The 22,941-nt window shown below is 35.3% G+C and overlaps 1 protein-coding gene across 5 annotated transcripts in view; it reads right to left on the reverse strand.

Annotated features, from left to right (window-relative positions):
- Nucleotides 1–839: 839 nt before the first annotated feature.
- MAP3K7 (mitogen-activated protein kinase kinase kinase 7) overlaps nt 840–22,941 on the reverse strand; it is a 36,157-nt gene continuing 14,055 nt past the window's right edge. Inside the window, exons 11-16 of one of the 5 annotated variants that reach the window (XM_031057583.1) lie at nt 21,405–21,485; nt 15,131–15,198; nt 9,496–9,604; nt 6,663–6,724; nt 6,009–6,124; nt 840–3,929 (exon numbers count right to left, since the gene is read on the reverse strand). In XM_031057583.1, coding sequence (XP_030913443.1) covers nt 3,749–3,929; nt 6,009–6,124; nt 6,663–6,724; nt 9,496–9,604; nt 15,131–15,198; nt 21,405–21,485 — 617 coding nt within the window. In that variant the 3' untranslated portion in view covers nt 840–3,748. The remainder of the gene's footprint in view (nt 3,930–6,008; nt 6,125–6,662; nt 6,725–9,495; nt 9,605–15,130; nt 15,199–21,404; nt 21,486–22,941) is intronic. The other 4 variants (XM_014307290.2, XM_031057585.1, XM_031057584.1 and 1 more) reach the window with 4 other exon arrangements.

Here is a 22,941-nt window from a genome sequence, read left to right on the forward strand (position 1 = left end):
AACACTGAAAAAGTTCCTCCTAATGTCCAAACTAAGTCTCCCATGGCATATCTTAAGGCTGTGTCCTGTCCTGTTGCTGGTTGCCTGCGAGCAGAGGCTGGCTGCATCCCCTTTCAGGTAGGTAAGAACACACAAACAGGTATCCCCATGTTTATATTTGAATATACATCTACACAGGTTTGCTTTTCTAACATCCTGCTTGTCAACCAGCTCACCAGGGATATCTCTGTTCTGAGGGGTTGGGTGTGCCACACCTTTTTTCTTTCCCCTTGTTTTATCAAACTTTCCCAGCAAGTTACAGCAGGGCACCTGAAAGGATCAAGCTGTTCAGAACACTTCAGAACAGATGTGAAGCACAATTTTGTGATCTTCACAGGCAATGAGACACTTCTGGGGGTCATCTCTGTCTCTGGTATGGCAACGGAACCCCTCAAGCTGTAATATCCATTATGAACAAACAGATAAGTTACAGGGAATGGAATTTTTCTGACCTTAACAACAGAAGACAAGCACTTATCTCTTTACACTGCATCCACAAGGTAGATGTGGCATTCTTAAAATATCTTTATACCCAGTTATGAGTAAGACTATTCATCCTACACCCTAGTTCTGCATACAGGAAGGAACAAGCTCATAGCAAAAGAATTTTTTTCAGCAGTGGGAACAACTGCACGATGATTATCTTCCACCCAGTGTGGGATTCCATGAGAGATCATGGATGCTCTGGCAAGTGTTGGGGCATTACTACATGTTTGTGGAAGTCTCTCAGCTTTTATTAATTAGACTCCTGACAAAGCAGTAAAACCCTGTAACAGAAAGCCACACTGCTCATTCCTGAATCATATGAAATCATTCACCATTTTATGTACAAGTTTTGAATTACAATCTTCAACTCCTCATCAGAAAAAATAACAAACCAAAAAGCCTAAAAAAGCATTTTTGGAAGAACTGCATAGTATACAGAAGCATACTTCAATTACAAAATATCTTACAGAACACAGACTGTAACAAAAAGCAGAGCCTGTTACCTTTTCTGAGAAGGCAGTGCCCAGCCCAAACTAGATGTTTCACCTCCATTATTAGAGGAACAGCTTTAACTGAACAGAAGAGTACACAGAAAAAACTTCCTGAACAGTCCAAATAGTTTAACAGAAGAATAGAAGTACATTTGTAAACAACTTTAAAACAACAGCCTTATGAAAACAATAAAGGTCACTGAAAGTTAAGCTGTTAAAACTCTTCTTAGCCCAAGCTGCCATGTTTTACCCTTATAGGCTTTTTTTTATGATAAACAAATTTTTTCACATGGAAAACCTCAGTAAGAAATCTGGGCAAGTATTTTTAAAATTTTTGGTAAAATTAAGAAAAGAACAATTTGAAGGCAAAAAGTCAAACTCCAAATTTCTTTTGAAAATTAAAAGTGATAAAACCAAATTATTGATTGAAGCCAACAGTGCATGGTAGTACAGCACTTATATTATAATTGCAGAACCTTTTTCATGTAAACCTTGGAAAATCATTAACAATTGCTAGAAATTACTTTTGTATTATGTACCATTAATTTTTCACTGCATTCACTTCCATTATTCAAACCTTGCCATAAAGTGACTTTTCACATACAACAGATTGACCTTAAGCATATCTCTTTTACTACACAGCAAAAATGTAAAAACTGTCCTGATAAATGATTTTGTGTACATAACTATCAATGCCTCTGAAGTTGAGCATCAGTATTTATGCTGCTCTACTTAATGCTTCAGCATATGTTAAGTAAGCTGCTGATCACCGAGTGTCTCCATTTTGGTAGATAGACAGATGTATGTGAACAGCAATGCTTTGGATAACTTGTGCTATTCCTAATACTAGAGTTATTTTCTCCCTCAATTACATTTTGCTATAAATATGTGTGCCCTTAAGTTGATCCCAATATCAGTTTCAGCTAACTAATCAAATTATCTGTTAAGGTTTTAGGAATGAGAACCCTTCCTTTATTTAAATAAAATGAGGGAAAGGTTTCTAACTCCTAAAGCTTTGCCAACAATAGATTTATTTTCAAGACAGGATGCTCAGTAAGTTGTTCGTTCTCTTTGCTGTTCACAGATAAGCACAACTGTAGTAATGGTTTTTATCAAGTAGGCAGGAAGAGAAAGAGAAAATAGTATGAGGTTTTTCCAAGTTCTGCTCATGGGTATGAGTAACTATTCATTTGAAATAAGTGTACATAAAATTTCAGATTACTTCTCTTTTATTTATAGGGCTCAGCAGCTAAACTTCAATTTCCTATTTTAATTTTGCAAACAAGTGTTATTAAAACCTGCCTGTAACTGAGAACATCAAGAACTTATGTATGTATATAAGGAGTAATTTAGCACTGTATATAGAAGGGTCTCATTTTTGTACCAGTTAAAAGTTAATTCATAATCCAAATAATCAATCTGCAATGTAAACAAGTAATTATTTTCTCCTATGTAATAATGGTAAATATCAACACTGAGAATTACATATTCCACTCCACCTCATTAAATGCAATTCTCCAGTCACAAAGGCAGCAGGCATTCTGTAATGAACTTCCTCTGAGCTATGTTCAAATGAGTGGAATAACTGAGATTCCTGATGGAGATCTAAGCTATTTCCCTCATTTTCTTAATAGTTTCCACTATTCGCATACTCAACTCCATTTTATAATTTGCTATTTAAAATAAAGTAATTTCCCCACACTCTCTCCCCACTCTATCTAAAACAAACTTATTTACATTTATGGTAAATGCTTTTCATCAAATAACTTTAAGAAAAAAAACCTCCTGAAACAAAATCAATAAAGGAGCAAAAACATAGAGGGAGCAAGTATTTCAAGTAGTGTATTAATTTTCTTTCTGAATTTTCTTTCAAAGATTCTACAGGGACAAAAGTTTTAAAAGTCTGAAACACACTTTTACATATTTTTGATGATATCTCTTTTATACAAGGGACCAATTCTGTCCCATGTATAAAGTGTAAAGTGTGTATTGTGTAAAGTGATCACCTTCCTTTTGGCCCGTATTTAAATAAAACTGCATGTCATTCACCCCAAGAAAGTAAACAAAATACAGCCTTTTACTTCAAATATTTTATGAATGCAAGATTACAAGAAATATATTAGTCAAAATGCAGGGCTATCAAGCACTGAACTGAGAATGCTGGCATCAGCTTGCCTACCATTTTGCATGTGGAAAAATACACCATCTACAGGTAAAAGGCACCACTAATGCATCATGAATTACTCTGATCAGCCAACATCACCTCTGCAGCTTGCTGCATGTTTCAGTTTATTATGAAAATAATCATCATAATAATAGTTTGAGATGAGACACTGGAACAAAACCATTCTTAAACAGGAAAGTGTTTTTTTTTTTTCGCTCTTACTGAGGCAACACGAAAAACTAAAAATAAGTTCTCACAATTTAGCAACCTCCTCAACACTTGTTAGGCTAGCCTTCACACAAGGAGCATGCAAACAGCCACTCTTCTTGCTTTAAATTGAGGGCTATTGGTTAATTCAAGTCACTGTTTTTTCACTCTAATCAATTAACCTGTTGAACTGGATTTCACCTAGGAAAAAGAAAATTAAATGATGTTAAGTGTAGCAGACACGTACAGATCACACCAAGAAGCTAACACTCATGAGCTGTCATAATAAGGGATAATAATAACAATAAAAAAAAAATCAGTCTTTTCTGTGCATATTTTTCATTTGAAAGGTCCCAGGAAATCATGATGTGCCTGGCCGCTTCTGTTGCTGATTTCTGATGACCTCTAATTGTTTTTTGCATTGCTGATAGTATGTTGAGAGACTTTTGTTTTCATCTAACAGCTTTTTATGTTCTTGTACCAGACGGGATGTGTTTTGCTGGTCTTTTTCATCCTGGTCCAGTTCTGCTATTAGTTCTTGTCTGAAATGGAAAAAGAAAAAAGTCATTGTCATTTATGTTCTATTTTCATTTGTGTGTAGATGACTTCATATGTTTCAAATCAGTATTTGATTACCAATCTGAACTCACAGCTGGTGATATTCTGTGCAAAAGAAGTTGACAAAAGAATGTTATTCTTTAACGTAGTCTGGGGAAAAATTCCCTTCCAAATCAAATCCACATTTAAACTTTAAAACAGCTGAGGACTGAGCCTCAGTCTCTAAACCTGTCCTTTAGATAACGTCTTTCAGATGTAGTTTTACAGGTCACAGTAAAATACCTGAGGAGCCACACAAAATTTCATGAATATATTCAACTCCAATTTTAGATATCTATATGCACATTTTAAATCTCTAAAAGGCAACTTCAAATACAAAATTGCAGTAATTTTTGTAACTTCTTAGTGAAGTGCTATTTTCTATCTGGACTTGAACCTATTAAAGCAGTGGAAAAGTAGAATCAAGGAAATTACTTCTGTAACTGGCATTTCCCATTATATATGCTGTAAGTGTTCAACATGTTTTTTTAGCAAAGATTTTAGAGGCCTACACACACTGATAATCCTGTTATAATTTATTCTGCAAAACTGATGTGGCAGTTTGTTTTACTATTTTGTTATGAGGTGACAAGAAGGCAAGCTGCCAGCAATATTTTTGCAACAAAATAGCAAAGGAGAAAATTAATTAATTGTTGCCATATGGTTTTTAATTACAGTTAAAGAAAATTTAGTAATTATATGAGGTTCGAACTAATAACTACCTTAACCAGCATTAAATTCATCCATCAAAACATCTTTTTTTGTTTTAACGCCTATGGACAATTACATTCTGACTAAGAAAAAACAGTTTGGAAGAAATGTGAACAGAAACTTCCTAGAAAAAAAACCCAGTAGGAATCTAAAAGCAGAAAATTAAGAGTTTTGAAATAAAACTATTTTAAATAATTTATTGACCACTGGGGACAACATAAATAGAATCAAAATTAAGATATTAACTCTAGCATCATTATCTCCTCATCAAATCTAAAAATCCTAGTTACATGTTAAAAAACCAAATTGTTCACAGAATACTAAGCCCAAAGTGAATTTGTGATAGGAGTTCAATCTTACAGTAACATTTTCTTCCCATTCTGTATGATATTTCTACTGTACAAAAGGTACACACATTTTTCTCATTTGCTAATCCACAAATACCAAGGCAAGATCCCTATTAACAGCTGCCAGTGGCCTGGACACTGGTGGGTCACAAGCTGATTATTTGGTCTAATGTGTGACTATGACCTCTGAACTGGGCCCAGCATCAGGAAACAACACAACAGAACTTTTTATGAACTCAAATTCTGAATCAGCAATAATTTTTGACCTAATAAAACAATATGTGCAGCTGCTTTACTTATACATGTAAACACTGCAAGAGGAAAGACTTTACTTCCAACACACAAGGAAGGAGAAAGCATGTAATAGCTTTTAAGCATCAGGTCCTCAAGCCATGGCAGAAAAATCTAAGATGAATGTTGATAATATATTGTTAAATGCGGTGCTTGAATGTTGATAATATATTGTTAAATGCAGTGCTTGACAAAAGTCAGAGATATGATTAAAACTAACTGCAAAGTGAGTAACATTGATGTATTACCCAAAATCCTATAATCCGTTAACTAACCAATTATCTATAAATTACAACTGAAAATACTTTAATGGACAGTGTAGCAAATGAAATTCTAAGGTTCTTTAACACTTCAGGTGTTTAATTTGAGATGATAAAATCAAACATTACCAGTTTGTTACTATTTATGTAGGACTTGTCCAGAAGAAGAGTCTTGATATTGATTAGAACTTTCAATTACCTGCTCTAAGTATTTCATCTGTACTGAGCAGCTCAGTATTCCTGAGTTTAAGGTTGGAAAATAATTATGCCCTACGAAATGTTACTTCATAAAGCCAGAAATAATAGTCACAGTGACTATCATTTACTTTTTATTATGCATTTTTATTATTATACACAGACTTTGTGTATAGGAAAGACATAGAAGAACAGAAAAGGTTAAACACATTTCACTTACTTCCTCTGCAACAGCAATGCGATTTCTGTCTGAACTTTCATATATTCTTGTGCCATTTTGCAGTGCTGTTCAAACACAGCCATAGATTCTTTGGAGTTTGGGCATGGTGCTAGAGGCTGAAAATAAATCAGACATGTAAAAGACTAATGAACTGATATCTTAGTAAATAGTGTGTTAGAATGTCTCTGCAGTGTATTTATAACAGTCTTTTAAAAACCAGTAAGCATTTAAAAATAAGTGTTAAACTATCCCTGGAAAATATTACTGCACTGATGTCAAAGTTTACTCAAATCTAAAGTTTTTAATCTGACATTTGTCACAAAAATCAAAGCAATGTTTAATCCCGCACACAAAAAATAAAGCGTATACAACAATTTGATTCACTAACACTCAAGCAAATAATGTGTTATTTTGACAGTCAAACTCAGCTTACATTTGGTTTTAGGGATCATGTTTCCCAGGGCTTGTTTTTAATAGCTTGATCAAACCTGAGTCAACCTATCTCAGATTACATAATATATTTTTTTAGCCTTGGTCAAAAATTAGACAGAACATAAACCCAGGTAAATATGTGGCACTATATTTTGCAGCCCTAAAGTCACATGTTAGAATGAAATGCAAACTTGAGAATCTAATAAACTGTATATTTATTACCTGTAACTGATGATCTAATGTGAGATATGCCATTGGGATGGAGTTATCTGACCCATTGGTCTCTGTAAAAATACCAAGAAAACTTTAATGTGTTTAAAAAGAGTTAATTCTATTCTTATAGGACAAAAACAAGAAGTCTAAGTAATTACACAATACACAATCTGAATGTGGATAAGCAGATGGAAATAGCAGCGTTCCAATCCCAAGGCAGATGAATCATTTTGTTTTTCTGATAGTTAAGAACATCAAAAGTATGGTCTATCACATCAAGAAAAAAAATTATGGTTATCAACCTACATTTCTAGAAGCCATGTAACAGCACACAGATTTTAAAAATACCATTTTTGTACAGTTTGTGATCATTTCTGTTTATAAAAAATTTGCCATTTCATTCTTGTTTATGAAGGATCAGCCAGCCAGCCCATGCATCTAATGACTTTAAAATTAGAAGCTGTGCAAATCAGCTCTGCCAAAATAAAATAAGCACAACCTCCTGCTCAGTTTTGAAACCTGCTCCCAGTGAGGTCTCTAAGTATCTTCCTCACAACATGCTCTAGGGCATCTTCTCTGCTCCATACAGATACTTTGTGGGTAGCAAAGAACCCAATAATTGGTCTATCTCCTGGGCATGGCTGCTCTCTTCTTACACTGCAGTTGCTCTGGATTTCTCTAGAGCTTTCATTCCAGATTTAGTATGTTTCCGCATTCTTATCTTTCAGTAGCCCACAATCTAGGGATCACAAGGTTACTGTTAAGCTTTAAGAGACACAGGAGTAAAGACACATGGAGAAACTACTGATTTTACAGCCGCAGAATTGCTACTAGAGGATTATATGGAGGAGGGTAGGTGGGAAAAAAAAGGGGCTGCTTACCCATACCCCAAAAGCACCTGCCACAGAGTAGTCGTGGTAGAGAAACTAAGGTGTTGCCCTCAAAGACTATGCTATTTCCAAGAGCAGCTTCAAAAGGAAACAGAAATAAGAGGGTGGGAATGGAAAAAAAGTGGTTAAGTGTATGCTTGTAAGGAAACTGGAAGGTGGTAAAAACAAAAAGGAAAAAGAAAACAACCCTAAAACCAGAGACTTAATCACCACGGTATCTTAAATGCAATCAACATGAGAAGTCCTTCCCTACATTAGACCATTGCCATATACAGATATTGCAACAATGAATTGCAAAGCTTCAAAAATACATCAATACATGTCAGTGCTTCAGGTGACATTCCCAAGTGTTTCAGCACTGCATCACAGAACTGCAAATTCTCCTTGATTGACCAGATACGGCTGCATCCTTGTTTTATCACTTTGCTTCATTAAATTAAAAACAAAGCATCTTTTACAGAAAACCAAAATTATTTCTCTCCTCAGAAAATTTGAACAATTCTTTGCGCATGGCCTACATAAACCTAACAAGAAAAAATATACATATGGCACATTCTGTGTTTACCTGAGTATAAGGTGACCATTTTCTGTGGGCCAGAAAACAAACCTGACTTTTAGCTCCAGTGCTGTGCTGCATTTAAGACCAAAAACTTGGCACAAACTTTTGTTGCACTGGCTTAGGATTTGCAGCTTTCAGTTCCCAATGAACTCTTGACTGGGTAAGAGCTTGCTTCCAATGAGAGGCAACAATTCCTGTTAGTGCTCACTGACTAAAGCAACTCAGGGTCCATGCTGCACAAGAGGGCCCAGTGTGGGCTGCAGCAGTGGGCAAGGGCTTGGGAAAGTTATGAGTGACAAGGCACTGACTTGTGGTCAGGCAAAGCAACAAAGGACAGAAAGAACAAAATAGGGAAGCAAAACACAAGAGTGTGTTGTCCTCCCACTAACACGGGGAAAAAAGAAAAGTATATCTTACATAATCACCTTACATTTGGTAAAATGCAAGTGTGCATATATACATACATAATTATGTATATGTGCATACGCTTGTGCAAGAGTCAGTCACCACATGAGTTTCCATTTTGCAGCTGGTTACAGGAAAAGAGTCTGATCATCAAGATAAAAAGATCACAAGAAAAAGATTACAGCATTTGAGGCACTCTGAAGTACCATCTTGAGACTATATTTAAGATTCAACATGCACATTTTGGTATTAAAAATGTAATTTTTATTTATACTCTAAAACTGAATTTGTGGGGATCCATTTTTTCCTGCATTCCAGTACTGGTTCTTTTCATAACAGAATACATTATGACTTTTAAAATCAAACTGAACTATTCAATTATCTTCATTCTTTATCCTATTTCATAACAAAAGAACACTGATGCTACAGTAGAAGTATTTACAATGTTTCTACAGACACGTGTTAGTGCATTTAAAACCAGCAATTTTGTGTGCACATCCACATCCTGCATAAGCAAAATTACAAGAGGTGGTAAACAGGAGTAACCTACTCCAGATGATACTCACCTACATAACATTTAATTCCAGATGTTAGGGCAATGAAATCTTTAAATGTGCATTGAAAATACAACTGGACAAGACTAAAATGTTCTAAGATGCCTATTCCCCTAATTCTCCAAAACCACACTAAAAAATGACAGCTAACAAGATGCTCATTAAGTATTATTATCACTGCAATTTACAGCGCTTTCTTACGAGGAAAATGTTTACAAGTTTATGTAACTTCTATCTATAAATCTATAAATAAGTATTCTTACGGTGTATGTGAAAAACAAGGCAGTAAGGTAATGATTTAAGTAGAATTAAAAAAAATAATGATCTTCATTGCTTACTTTTATTAATGTCTGAGCACACACCCTATACCACAATCAAATAAATATTTTAATTTTTTTACAGGCAAAAAATTTACACAATAAACAAAGGATTACCTGCATCATCTGGTGTCCACGGATTACGTGTTGGCTTTTCAGAGGTTGGTCCCGAGGTAGTGATCATTCTCACACTAGGACTAGATGATCTACTGCTGTTTCTACTCTCCTGAAATGACAAAATAAAACAAAATGACAAATTAACAGAAGATTTCTTGAGAAGTTCATTAAAAAGAAAAAAAATTGAAGAAATCTGAACCTATAATCCTCCTCAAAAATACTTTCCCTCCCCAAGCTTTTACCCTGAATGGTCTGCTGATGGTTTGGTCAACTTTACATGCATTGCAGGGATAATTTCATCTCCATTTCTTCTTTACTGTGTAAAAGAAATTGATACAATTTTGCTATTCAGCATAACAAAAAGCAATGCTGAACAGGGTGTTCAAGATCTTTATAGAAAATCATGACAATATGTCTAGTGATTTTTGCACCATTGTTCAGTAAAATCTAGCAGCTCTGTAACATAAAGAGGAAATAAAGTTTGTTTCCAACATTTAATTAATGAATGGAACTACATTCAATAAAAGGAATACAGCTTAGTAGCTGCACTAGATTACCATGTATTAATCTACAGTTTTCTTCTGCTTCTTTTGTTAAGTCAGAGGTTATGTGATTAAGCTTCAGAAAACACAAAAAAAGAGCCCAATCAAAAAGGATCAGTCAATTGAAGCATATCAATCAGAAAATGAGTACATGCTCCCTCATGAAGCAGTTTAAGAACTAAAATTCTGAAGGTTGTTTTTTCATGTACGGTTTGACTCCTCCAATCTTTTTGTTTACCAAAGCACAAAAACATAATACAGATTTCATTATTCTCCTAAGCTGCTTTTTCAGGAATGTTATTTAAAATATATATGTTTCTATTTCACATACCCCCTCAGTGACATTAAATTAACACAGTGAAGGATTTAAGACTATAAGCCCCAGCAAGTTTCTCAGAAAAAAATGAAGTAAAAGGAAAGATGCTATTAAAATACAACTATTTTCAGGATGGTGTATTTATCATGAAATTATTCATTAAATGACTCAATTTTTCAAAATAAGCACTCAAATATACATTAACTAGAAACTATGTTTCTTTATGGCTTTATTTCCAAATATCCTACTTTAATTTAAGCTTTAAAATTCACGATTCTGGCCCAGTAATGATCCAAAGAATAACAAGATTACAGATACTGAAACATCCATTATTTAAAATGCATAGTCTTTCTTCTGTGATGTTTATTAAGCATTTTGTGTTTTATGTTAGTATCTAGAAACAAGACAATAAACTGTAGAAATAATCTGATGGATATTATCAAGATGATGGTATCAGACATTTTGAAAAATCTTTTGTGTTGGAGTGTTTGTTGACATTAAGTAATATTTAAGTTGCTGAGCTTACTGTTAGTGTCCTCAAACATGAATGATAAACACACCCTGCTGAGGTAAAAGATCAGAAAATAGAGAAAACACTTGTAACAGCACAAAAGTCCTTTAAGCAAAAAGAGATTAGTTGAGTATCTATAGTGGATAGTGAAGGGCACCTGAGAAATAAATACTCTAGTTACAGTAACTTCTCAGTGCTTTACCAGATTGTTTTGGTCCACCAACTAAAACCACATTTCTTTGATATCTTTATTTACATGAAATTCAGTAGATGTAGAAATGAAGGAATCACATCTGAAGCATATCTAAGAAGCACTACAAAGCCGAAGGGAAGCTTCCCAAACTGAACACTGGTTAGATTACAGTGTTAGAGTGTTTGTTGAGTGAGATGCTTTAGGCCACCTACATGGCAGCCCCTCTGACAGGTAAAGTCCATTGTCTGGACTTTAGCAATCAATTTCAGCTACCCCTTCATCCTTGCTTCCTCCAGACTTGCTAGCAGGTTACTCTCAAATCATCTTTGCCAGGTGGTCAAACCCTCATGGCATTCTTAGCTGCCATTTCTCAAAGACTTACAGTCTTGAAAAGCAGGCATACTCTGAGTAATAATCTTCCCTGAAGCTTAATTTAAACAGGCAACATGATTTGAAGAAATCATCATTACTAGTCCTGTTTCTTCATCTCAACTGTGAATTTTATCTTGCTGTGAAAGGGGTGAAAAAAACCCGAATGTGCATCTGTGACAAATTTCACAATCTCATGGACAGAATGATTCATCTGTGTAATATCAGATCCCCAAATTATCCCACTTAGTTTGCATGCATGTGGGCATGTAAATTCTGACCTTGCTTCTTAACTCCTCACATCAGCACATGGCTTTCTTTAATATAGTAATTTTTTCACTTCAAAGTAAACTGTAAAAGTTATGAAGGCCCTGCAACAGTTACAACACCCCCTCTCCCCCAAAAACCAGCAATCCCAAAACAAAACAAAACAATGTTTAAAAGAGGAAGCAGGTAGTTTTGGTGTTTATGGTAGTACTGTGAAAGATGAGTACAAAACATTCAAACCAATAAAAGACACACAGGCAAGGAGATGGATACCACACTGAGCATCAGATCACAACCTGCAGATCTTGCGTCATTATGCCAGATATGTTTCTCAGTATCCATATAAAACGTGAAATTTTGTAAACACTGCATGCAGTTTTAATGGCAATTTGCTGTATTCCTTCAAATCCCCAAAAATATTAGTCGTTGCAGTTAAGAGACTGCATATGTTTCTATGTTGGAAAGGTGTTTAGGCAAGAGCAACAGCACCAGACAGATGACACACTAAAATGTTTCGAAGTGCGTGTACAGAGAAATAGGCAGAAGAAACAATTCCGTTCCAAAAAAAAAAAGAGAAATTAACAGAGAATCACAGTATATAGATAGAAACAAATGAAAATGTAGCATTTGATTTTAGAAGAGACAGTTGCATCAGTGATGCTTACGTCACTTGGAGTAAGGACCAGTCTAAGGTCACCAAGTGCTAGAATCTGTGAAAATTCAGACCTGAACATGTGTTCTCAACACCAAATCACTCTAACAGGTGATCCAAAGACGGAAAACCCTTGACCTAGCAAATTTCCTATCTAAACTGTTGATGCTGAGTAGTAAAACCCTCTGCAAAGCACTATTACTGTCTGCTGTTGAGAAAACCAGTAAGAGCAATACTGCTAAGCACCTTAAGTGTCTCAACAACATAAACGTAGTAATTGTCAGCCATTCAAGCCATACAAAGAGCACACAGACATAAAATAGACATACAATCATAAAACATACAAGGTGGTCAAATGAAAACAGACAAACAGGTACACAGGACCAAGAGTCTTAGACTACCCCTTTCAGGTAAGCACCCATATATAAAAATATTAATTATTACTATATATACATATATTTGATTATTTATATACAAGCCGGGTGTTTTCCTTCACCTTAAGAAAAATTCCATTCTGAATTGGAAAAAGCTTTCTAATTAAAAACCCGTAGTAGCAACAGAACCATTTTCTATAGACACAGCAGCAATTTTCAGGAAAAATACATTCCGTAAAAAAATTTCTGATCAGTTTTACTGTGTCAAATAGTTAAAAGCCAGAGAAGAGGCACTGTGGCAATCCTTCAATTTTGAGTGGGATAGGGCCTCTTATGGCCTGGGTGAGGGAGCAGAGGGGCCATGACTGCTTGGTGAAGAAGGCTGTGCCTCAGAGTGGGTGTGAGGGAGAATGGAATGCAGGGAAGAAGGATGTTTGCAATGAAGGGAGGATGTGAATCCTTTCACATTAGAAAGGATACCCTAGATATGGTATGGTGCATATGGGGAGATTGGATAAACGCACCACAGCTATATCACTCAGATGTTTTTTCTGCTTTGGCTCATAGATTGCTTATATGGATAGCAGCTCAAAATTTCTAATAAGAAATCAAGGCACTGAGGTCCAGATGTATAGGAACCCATAAAGATTAATCTTAAGTCTTTAGCCATAATTACATTGTGCTCTGTTTCTTCTTTGTTTTCCAATTTTTTTTAATATACAAGCATGTGTACATCAAAAGTTAGCATTAGTTTCAGCAGACTCCTCTATCTCTCTTCACATCAAAAAGGGGATAAAATTCATTATTTGTTTATATAGACAGTGCAAAAATATCTTTGAAACTGCATTTTTCATGCGTGTTAAAATATTGTGTTTTCCAGATTTTACCATGTTTCCAGAAAAACTGCAAGATAGCAACAGACAATTGTAATTCTTCCACTTATATTTTCAGTATGTACACTATCAGAAGCAAGAAAATAAAATATGACTCTGGTACTTCTATAGACCCATAGGAAATATTGGTGAGGTAAACAAAGAATGAAATTTCTGTATCATTCTGTTCACAATGACAATTTAGCTAGAACACCCATACAAGCAGTAGAACAGCTTTCAAATAAAGACTATTATAATAGTTATTAAGATATGAAGCAAATGATGAAAATTTGAAATATCAACCATTCATTAAAATGAAAAGAATGAAAACTTTTAAATAAAAAAGCTATAATTAAATATATTCATACATCAATCAGCACAATTTGATATAACTGATGTATTGTCACTTAATTTTTCCCCTCAAGTCTTGCATAATTTTAATTCTACAATTAAATGAATAGGCTAAATTAGTTCCTAAATTTTGCAGAATAATTTCTTTCTAACAAACTTGTCTTCTCTGAAGATATTAAAATATATTATGTAGACTTGTTATTTTCTGGTAGATGTACACAGTAAATTTACTAATACCTACAGGCTTGATGAGGTTTCTGTGGCTATCATACTCCATGGAATAAAAGAAAAATCAAAGGTTATCTTCCTGATAATTGCACCCCTCCAAGAATTACCACCCATTTTATATTATTGCAGTAGGCTGTTTAATAAGGAAACCTGATTAATCTGATCAATATGCTAAGCACCAGTATCCCACACTCAAATAATAGTAGGGATCTCAAAATTGCCAATTCACACTAAGGATCAAATAGCCTCTGTGAATTGTTGAAGCAATTAAAACAACAAAATAACCACATCTGAATGAAGCATTAGCTATACTTTTTTCATTTAAAACTGAAAAGAAACTAGGAGCATGTTTTGTAGCATATCACTGTCTCTGTTTCCATGGCATTTACAATACTAGTCAAATAGCAATTTATTATAAAATATCTTTTTGAAATAGTATTTTTTTAAACAAAACTTTTTGACAATACTCTGCTGTAAATCTTTCACAAGAAATAGAGAGATATCTCTGTAATTTATTATTCAGAATTCAGAGATTGATAATAAATAACATTTATTATGCTGATGTACATGCTTTTTATTTTAATGCAGAAAGTGAGTCTATATATAACTATTTTACACAATAAGTAGTAATTACAATTGTTTCCTATATACAGAAAGATGAAAAGGCTTTCCTGTGTAACATGTGCCCTCAGCCAAATTAAGCAGTACACAAAAAAACATGTGTACATAGAAGTGATAAATACTGCATAACCCATACAGAAAACGCTTCTCATCTAGAGCTCATTCATAGTTACCCTCATGGAATCTCATTTCAATGCAATACAAACAACACTACAGTCTGCCAAGCTTCCACATCATTTCTATGAAAGCATCAAAGGTGAAGATTTCCAGATCAGTTCCCCAGTACAGATTTGGTGCTGACTTTACTGAAAGGCAAAGAAGAGATGAGAAGGACATTACCTGACTGGACTCTGTTCCAGCAACACTAAGATCTTGAATGGATCTGCGCCTCTGCTGTCCGTTTCCTGCTGGGAAAAAAACAAAACAAAAACAAACCAGTGAAATATATTCAGAACAAAATAAGAAGGGTGCGACTGTTGCAGAGGAGCTTGGAATTTGTACAAATCCACAGAGACAAAGTGAGAGAGGGGGAGAGACAGCTGCAGAATTTTAACTCAAAACATGCTGGCCTGTCAACAAAAAGTATACCCTAATACAATAACCACTCCTACCACATGAATAGCTGCTGCACTCTACTCCACCATCTTCTGTCACATGTATTTGGTCAGGCTTAGTACTTGGGGCAGGAGCTGATGACGACATCTATTTCAAGTGCGTTACGTTATGGGGATTTCTAAAAGCTAAACCACAAAGATAACAGGCTGCCAGCTTTAACCTGTTGCTCTTTGGCTTGCTCAAGGAACACAGCAAGGACTCCTGCCTGCATGACGCTCCCCTCAAGAAAAGTAAGAAGCGAAAGCGCTTCCTTCTGCTCTCCTGTCTCCTTCGGGGGAACGAAACTATGTCCTGTTCTCATGCTCTGAGAAGTGTGAAAAGGGGACTGTTCAGCTAAATCACATCTCACCATCAACCTACGAAGCACAATGCTGTAATCTTTTCCTCTTCTCCTTCCACCTGTTCGCAATTATCCACCAGTGACAGCTACATAAAACAGTGTAAATTTTAGCACTGACAAGCAATCAAAGGCATTTTCAGGAAACAAAATCTCCTTAAAAATAAAAGGAGATTATGCAACAGAATCTCCCTGACTACTTTGATTTTTATTACAGCGATTGTTTATACTATCTCTTGAGAGCAGGTCAGCTGTCCAAAAGGAAACACCAAAATGTCCCGAGTAACAGCTGACAATGCTCAAAATTCTTGCTCTTAGCTCTGCATTACGTAACTCTGCTACTGGAGGGGAGCATCTGAAACATGTACTGCAGCCATGGCAGCCCCTCGCCCAGCAGCCCCACACTCAGCCACCAACACAGCTCACTCAAAGCCCTGCAAAGGGCATCACATTGCTGACCTTTTAGATACTTCTCATTCAGCATAATTCCCACGACTCCAAGCCTATCCTGACACGTGTTTTTAATCGCAACAGTTAGTACAAAAATGTAAGACTATTTAATATTAACTGATATATTTAGTGAGTTTTTAAGTTTTTAAATGTATGTATTATTACACATAGGAGCACACTACCACAAAACAGCAATACAAAATGCTTAGCGTCACTTTATCAATTTGTCATGATGTTTTAAAATTTATAGAAGGTACTTTAAGAAACAAGCATATAAGAAAGTCAAGCACGATTCTAAAACAGGAATACACTTTTTGATCTGACTACAAATGGATTTGAATTGCAACTGTTCTCTGGTCTTGGTATTTTGCTTCTGAAATTCAGGGAAAGTATATACTTACCTAAGCAACAACGGCTAAGTTTGTTTAATACTTTCATATGGGGATCTTGTGAATTACAAATCTATGTCAAAATGTATGAACTTGTTCATTTGCAGTGAACTTTTTCTCTATGCAACTGTTTAACAAACAAGATTATACATTTAATAGAATTCTGTGCTGTGGATACTTCATCTGGCTGCCACAGCTCATCTCAATATGCAACATATGTGCAATCCACCCACGACTGATACAAAATTATGTGCACATTTCATTCAACAACATTGTTATAAAATTAGCTCAGCTGAAATAGGCTTGCAAAAATATCTGAAATTCTCATTTCAGATTAGCAACATTTGTGAATTTAAAGAACCCAGTGCATGTGTTGCTGAAATATTAGAACATGGTTGCCAAAATGTTAAAATAATCAGGGTGGGGTGCAAGAAAGAAAAGAAAATGCCTTGCGGGAAGTGAAGGGGTGGGGGGGAAAGAGGGGCCAAAACTACTGTGGTAAAAAATGAACACCTTTAAATGAAATATCTTCAAGTTAGTAGCATGAGGGAAGAGCAAGCTCAACTAGGCAATGCCATTTTAATTAGTATAATACTGCAGACATCTGGCAAATAGCTTCAACAAGGCAGAAACAGACTACGAATCAACAAATACTTATTGCTCCAGATTCAAGACAAATTTCAATTGAAAAATATGCTGTACAACACAACAAAAAATATTTATTTGAAAAGCTCATAGGTACTTCTTTATGCTTCCCTCTCACAGTTTTGATCTTGTTCTTACCTCTCTGTCCATTTTAAAATACTTTTTCCTCATTACAAAACTAAGAGATTTGTACATGGAGAGAAGTTAATCCACAGTAACTTGATGCACAGTGTCAGGCTTTTGGTGGTTTACAGGATTTTAAGATTAAAAAGCAAATGTCACAAATATACTTCATGGCCTCAGAACAACTCATTTCACATAGTGTTGTTTATTTTCTAAAATTAAATTCTAAAGGAACAGGAAACTTCCATCACGTCCTGCCCCACATACTCTGGGCAAAAATAAATTGTACAACTTATTAGGCTTTTGATCACTGCCCCCACCCAGCCGCCAAATATCCAGACCAGCTATGACCTCTTCTCCCTGCCCTTTAGCAGATACTTGCATCTCCTTTTACACTTTCTTATTTACTCACAGTCCTCTCTCCTCCTTACACACCTACAGGGCTCAAGCCTCTCTCACAGTGCAGGATGATTAGTGGCTGCAACACTGCTATAAGACATTCTGAAGAAGTTAAAACATTGATCTGAATTCCAGAAGAATTAAGTGATCTGGGAAGACAAGGGTGGGATTTCTGGCATCCATTGATTTTAAAAGTAGATAGAAAAAGTACAGACCTACAGCATCCATAATTCCTATCCACCTTCTAAAGACCCTCTACAAAATGTGTCTATCTTGAGCAATCATTTATGCAGCGTCAATGCTATAAAAATTGTAACACTGTGGCACAGTTTCAGATGACAAAATTACAAAGCCAAATGCACACATGCTAAATGCACGAGATGTCTAACATTGCCAGTGAAGAGAAGGCTGTACTTGTAGGTATATTTGCTAGATGCTGCTTGAATGGTTTCTACCAAAAAAGTACACAAACTAGAATTCAGATTTTTTTTGTTTCTTTAAACATAAGGATACTTAAACTTTTTGCACTTATTAGGGTTTTTATTTTTTATATATAAATATGTATATAAAAATAAAGTTGGTGCTTATAACCTGTACTATACATACTGTAAATGAAAAAAAAAAGAACTGATACATCACTAGGTTGGTTACAGGATACCACCACTGCAAACTCATTTGCTAAGCTGTTACACAAAGGAGGAATTCTTTGACCCATCTTTCAGTTTTTAAGTTTTGTAAGCTAGTAACACAAAAAACCATCTTAAATGAATAAATAGCTCTCTTCACTCTTACAGTACTTACTTAGAAAGAAGAGCAAATATATTCTAAAAACTTCCCCTTCTGACAATATTTTACCTTTAATTGATAAAGTATGTATTTTACGACCTTGGAAGCATAATCAGTTCATGGACGAAATGCAGTTGAGGCAACGCATTACGAAAACCCCCAATGATAGCAGATGTAGCACTCATACTTCCAAAATAGCCCTGCCCAAAGCAGCTGACTCACGGTAACATGCCTGCCTGGTGCTTCCCCTCTCTGGGCAGCAGCTGCTCTGCCATGTGCTCAGCACAACTCCAGGCAGCAGCACAGACCGGCGCTTGTGCGGCTCCAAGGACAGGGACGAGCTGCTTGCCCCACCGAGGGACGTGCCCAGGGAAGTCTGCAGGAGCTGGGTCTGTGGCAGAAGTAGCATGGAACATAACTGGGTGGGATTGAGATGGTGGTGACAGTTTAGGGGTCTTGGAAGCTTAGGGGGCTAGAAAGTGAGAAGTGTGTTCAGGGGCCAGAACTGAGAGCTTTGTGCTGAAAGAGTAAAGAAAGGAAAGAAGTGAGAAATATACAGATGAATATAATTAGTTTACTGGGCAGATGATCATGTTCTGTCATGTAACGATTAATCTAATTTTTTTCTGGCTTTGGGATTATTACTGGAAAGCTGTTCTGACAACCGGAAAATTTTCAATGTAAAGCCCAGATTTATTTGCAGACAATTTACATATTTTTTCTGTAGTGCCAATACTGTCTTTTAGCTTAAGTAGTCATCTCTTCCTAGTTTTTAGCAGCAGATTAATCTATAGAAAATAATTATTCATTCTCAGCTTTCACTTTGTGAGCTAAAAAAGCCATGCTTTCAGATTTGTTTTTATACTCTCTATACCCCTCATATCCCAGTAACTCTTCTTCATATTTTTTGAGTGCATGTATATTTCATTTATATGGCTGACCAGAAGAGTATGTTCAATTCCCGATTCAAACTCAACAAGGGCCAGTAATAGTGTCAGTGCTTCCTTATTTTTCCTGGAAATGCACCTTAAGATTTCACAGTTTTTCACAACTACATTAAATTCGTGGCTCATACTACCTGGAATTAATCTGCATGCATGTGCTATGATCTCATGTCATCTTATTAATAGAAATTGTTGTTAGTGCATGACCCTGGATTTTACCCTATTTCTATTTAGTCACAGCAAAATTCTCCCTATGTGATATTCTAATCCTCCTTTTAATGAATAGTTGCTTCTGATAAAGCATTAACTCAAACTTATTTCACTTAAATACTTTAGGAATAAATTTTGAGAAAACTCCTTTAATATACTTGCTCCAACCCTATACCTTTTTTATTTCTACAGGTTTCTATTTCTTTCATATGTATGCCAAATTCTTGAAATTCCCATGCTGTCAAGTTCAATTAAAATAGATCAGGTGAAGAAGCTTTAATGACTGCCTCTGCCTAACTAAGAAACCAATAGACTGGTACAATACAATCTGTTTCGTAAAAACAACATTGTATTTTATTTCACTGACTTCTTCATTATTGCCTAAAAGTTTCAAAGTTTCTTGGAAGGCTCAATGTTTTTATGGACAGACAGTGTATGGAGACAAGAGGCACTCATTAGCTTCTAGAGCATATTTACCAGGCTCTCATCACGAGTTAACACTGAAACTGGACAGAAGTCTTCACTTTTGCTTTCCTTGCTTTCTCAGGATTTCATTTACGTCAGTGGAGGCCAGGACTGCTTGAGAGTTACAGTGGAAAGCTATTCTAGTAAACTTTTTTGCCAATTTGTTAGCCTCAGTGCCAAAGAGGTTTGCTTTTTTATGGGCGCTATTGCTCTTTGCAATCTACTTTCTCATATTCTGTATTTTTACTGTAACCTTCAATAAAGTTATTTGAAAGAAACGTTTGTACAAAATTATCTTTTGCATTCAACTTTTTAATACCTAACAATATCAAGATTTAGAAAGAAACTTCCTCAGATGACAGAAATGTAGAATAGGAGGGCCATGGTTTTTAGTGGATTCCTAGATACTTTCACTCACATTTCCTCATTTTCTGCTCCTGACATATCACTCTGAAGTGAGTTGCATACTGTTAATGGTATGCCTATCACAGTTTGGAATTGATTATACTTATTTTTAGGCTTTGAGAAGTATGAAATGAAAGAAAGAAAAATGTCATTCTACTAACTAAAAAAAGACTTGGAATACATGAGAATTATTCATTAAATTCCCAAATGATATTCCCATCCATAGTGCCTGATTATATTAATTTTTTCCTATCAAAAGCCTCTCCTAGTAATTTTAGTTGGCATTAACTTGAACACAACAGCAATACCTCATGCACACACATTTTAGCCCTAGAAAAGTGTACTCAAATATACGAATTACACAGACTAAGTGTTAATGTTTTAATCACAAATATCACATGGATTTAAAGTTCTGTACATCATTTATCTTAGGGTTTTTTCCACTATGATCTGATTAAAAATGGAAGCCTAAACACAACAAAGATCAGGGCAAAACAATTACCTAGACAGGAATTTTTCAACTTAGTTCCATTTTCACCAAATGAGGTACTGTGATACAAGACTGCATATATAGTTTTCCTCTATAAGAAGACTCTGAACATCAAGATCTTATGGAAAAAAGTCCTTTATCAGTAGAAGTAAATTTGATTAGAAGATTGAACAATTTACTGATAAAAGTAAGTTTGCAATAAAATATCATGCTCCTCTTTACTGAAGCATTATGAAAAATGTAGTGGGATAATTTCTGGGCCTGTCCTAAAGCAACTGGAGCAAGAAGTATTTCAGCAGTCTGATCACTATTCCGGCATCTTAACCAACTGACCCGTTCACCTGGTCTGCGATACCTGGTATGATGATCTCAGGGACATCCAGAATGTTGCCAAATGAAGCAGTTTTACGATGGCCTCGTTTAGGCTTGGAATAGGCTGAAAAAATACACATATACAATACACATGCAAAACACTAAAATGGCAAGAGCAAAATTATTAAATTCCTAATACTGCATTTTTCATATATTTGGTTAAACTAGAGTTCATGCAAAAATGTGTCATGCAGAATAAACTGCATTGCCTTCCACTCATGCTTACACATAGTAAAGCAACTGTTAAAAAGCAAAAAATGCAGAACTAGCCATCATTACAACACAGTGTAATTAGTTATAGTTAGCAACACAAAAGTCAAACACAGAAAGCGGCATGGCAACACAGAAGGGAAAACCAAATGTAATTATCCAAACAGAAAACAAATTAAATTATTTCAATTCACCTACACATTCAGAAAAAAAACCAACTTGATTGCCTGAACTTAACTAACATTTTCTCTTTAGTGTTAGGCACAAACTATTTTATTAAAAAGCCTAATAGCTAGGTACTTCTGCTTCTTTAAATCACCTCCTTTCAAAGCAAATCTCAGCTATCTCTGAAAAAATATTTACTTTTACTACATTTGACAATCATTCCTGCCAGTTACTTTTTTGTCCTACCAGTGAAGATTTTTTGTTTTGAAAATTGGACATAACTACCAGCATTTTAATAATGTTCAAGAAACATTATACACCTTGAAATAAAATCTAATCATACTTTTTTTTTATTTTACTGCTACTGTAGTTGAAGAGAAATAGTTCCTATTTAGAGAAAAATCTGAATGCATCTTCCAAAAGTAGAACATTGTAGCATACCCATCTCAGTAAGTAATGGTGATGCGCATGATTTACTCTTACAATTAATCCAGAGGACGATGGAACAAGATTAAATAATTTTCAACTTGATTTAACAACAGCCCAATCCTCACCCAGCCATGCCATTTTTTTCAGGTTCACAGCATATTATTTCTGTCACACGGATAACAAGATTAAAAAAAGAAACCAATACAGTGCTGTTTCACCTCTTTTTGAAAAAGTTATGGTCAGATGTGCTTGACCTCATTTCTCACAGTCTACTACTGCATGAAGTGATTTCCCAAAAAATATCCAAAGAACCCCAAACAAAAAATAGTATGTTCAATATGTACTTTTATTTCAAGAAAAAGAAACCCTACAGTCACAACAAAAATCCACCAAAAAGCCCTTAGATTATTCTGAATAGTAATTATTATTTCAGAGCAATGTACTTAAAGAAGAAAAACTAGGAAAATTAAAAACTCTTACAAAGGAGGGCCAGGCTATCTCTGATAATGCCAAAAAGTTACATTAAGAATGTCAGTGACCAAAGTGAGTCCTGACATGTTTTAAAATAAAACCAACACAGTTTTCACCAGGTAAGTACACGGCTGCCTTCTGTGTTAAGAAACCTTTATAGAGATTCAGGGTGAGATGTGCTACACAGTCATCCAGTCAAAGACTGACAATACAATAGACGGATTTTGGAATAAGGCTTTAAAATA

This window comes from Geospiza fortis, unplaced genomic scaffold, assembly GCF_000277835.1.
Source record: "Geospiza fortis unplaced genomic scaffold, GeoFor_1.0 scaffold264, whole genome shotgun sequence".
In the NCBI taxonomy this organism is placed as follows: Eukaryota; Metazoa; Chordata; class Aves; order Passeriformes; family Thraupidae; genus Geospiza; species Geospiza fortis.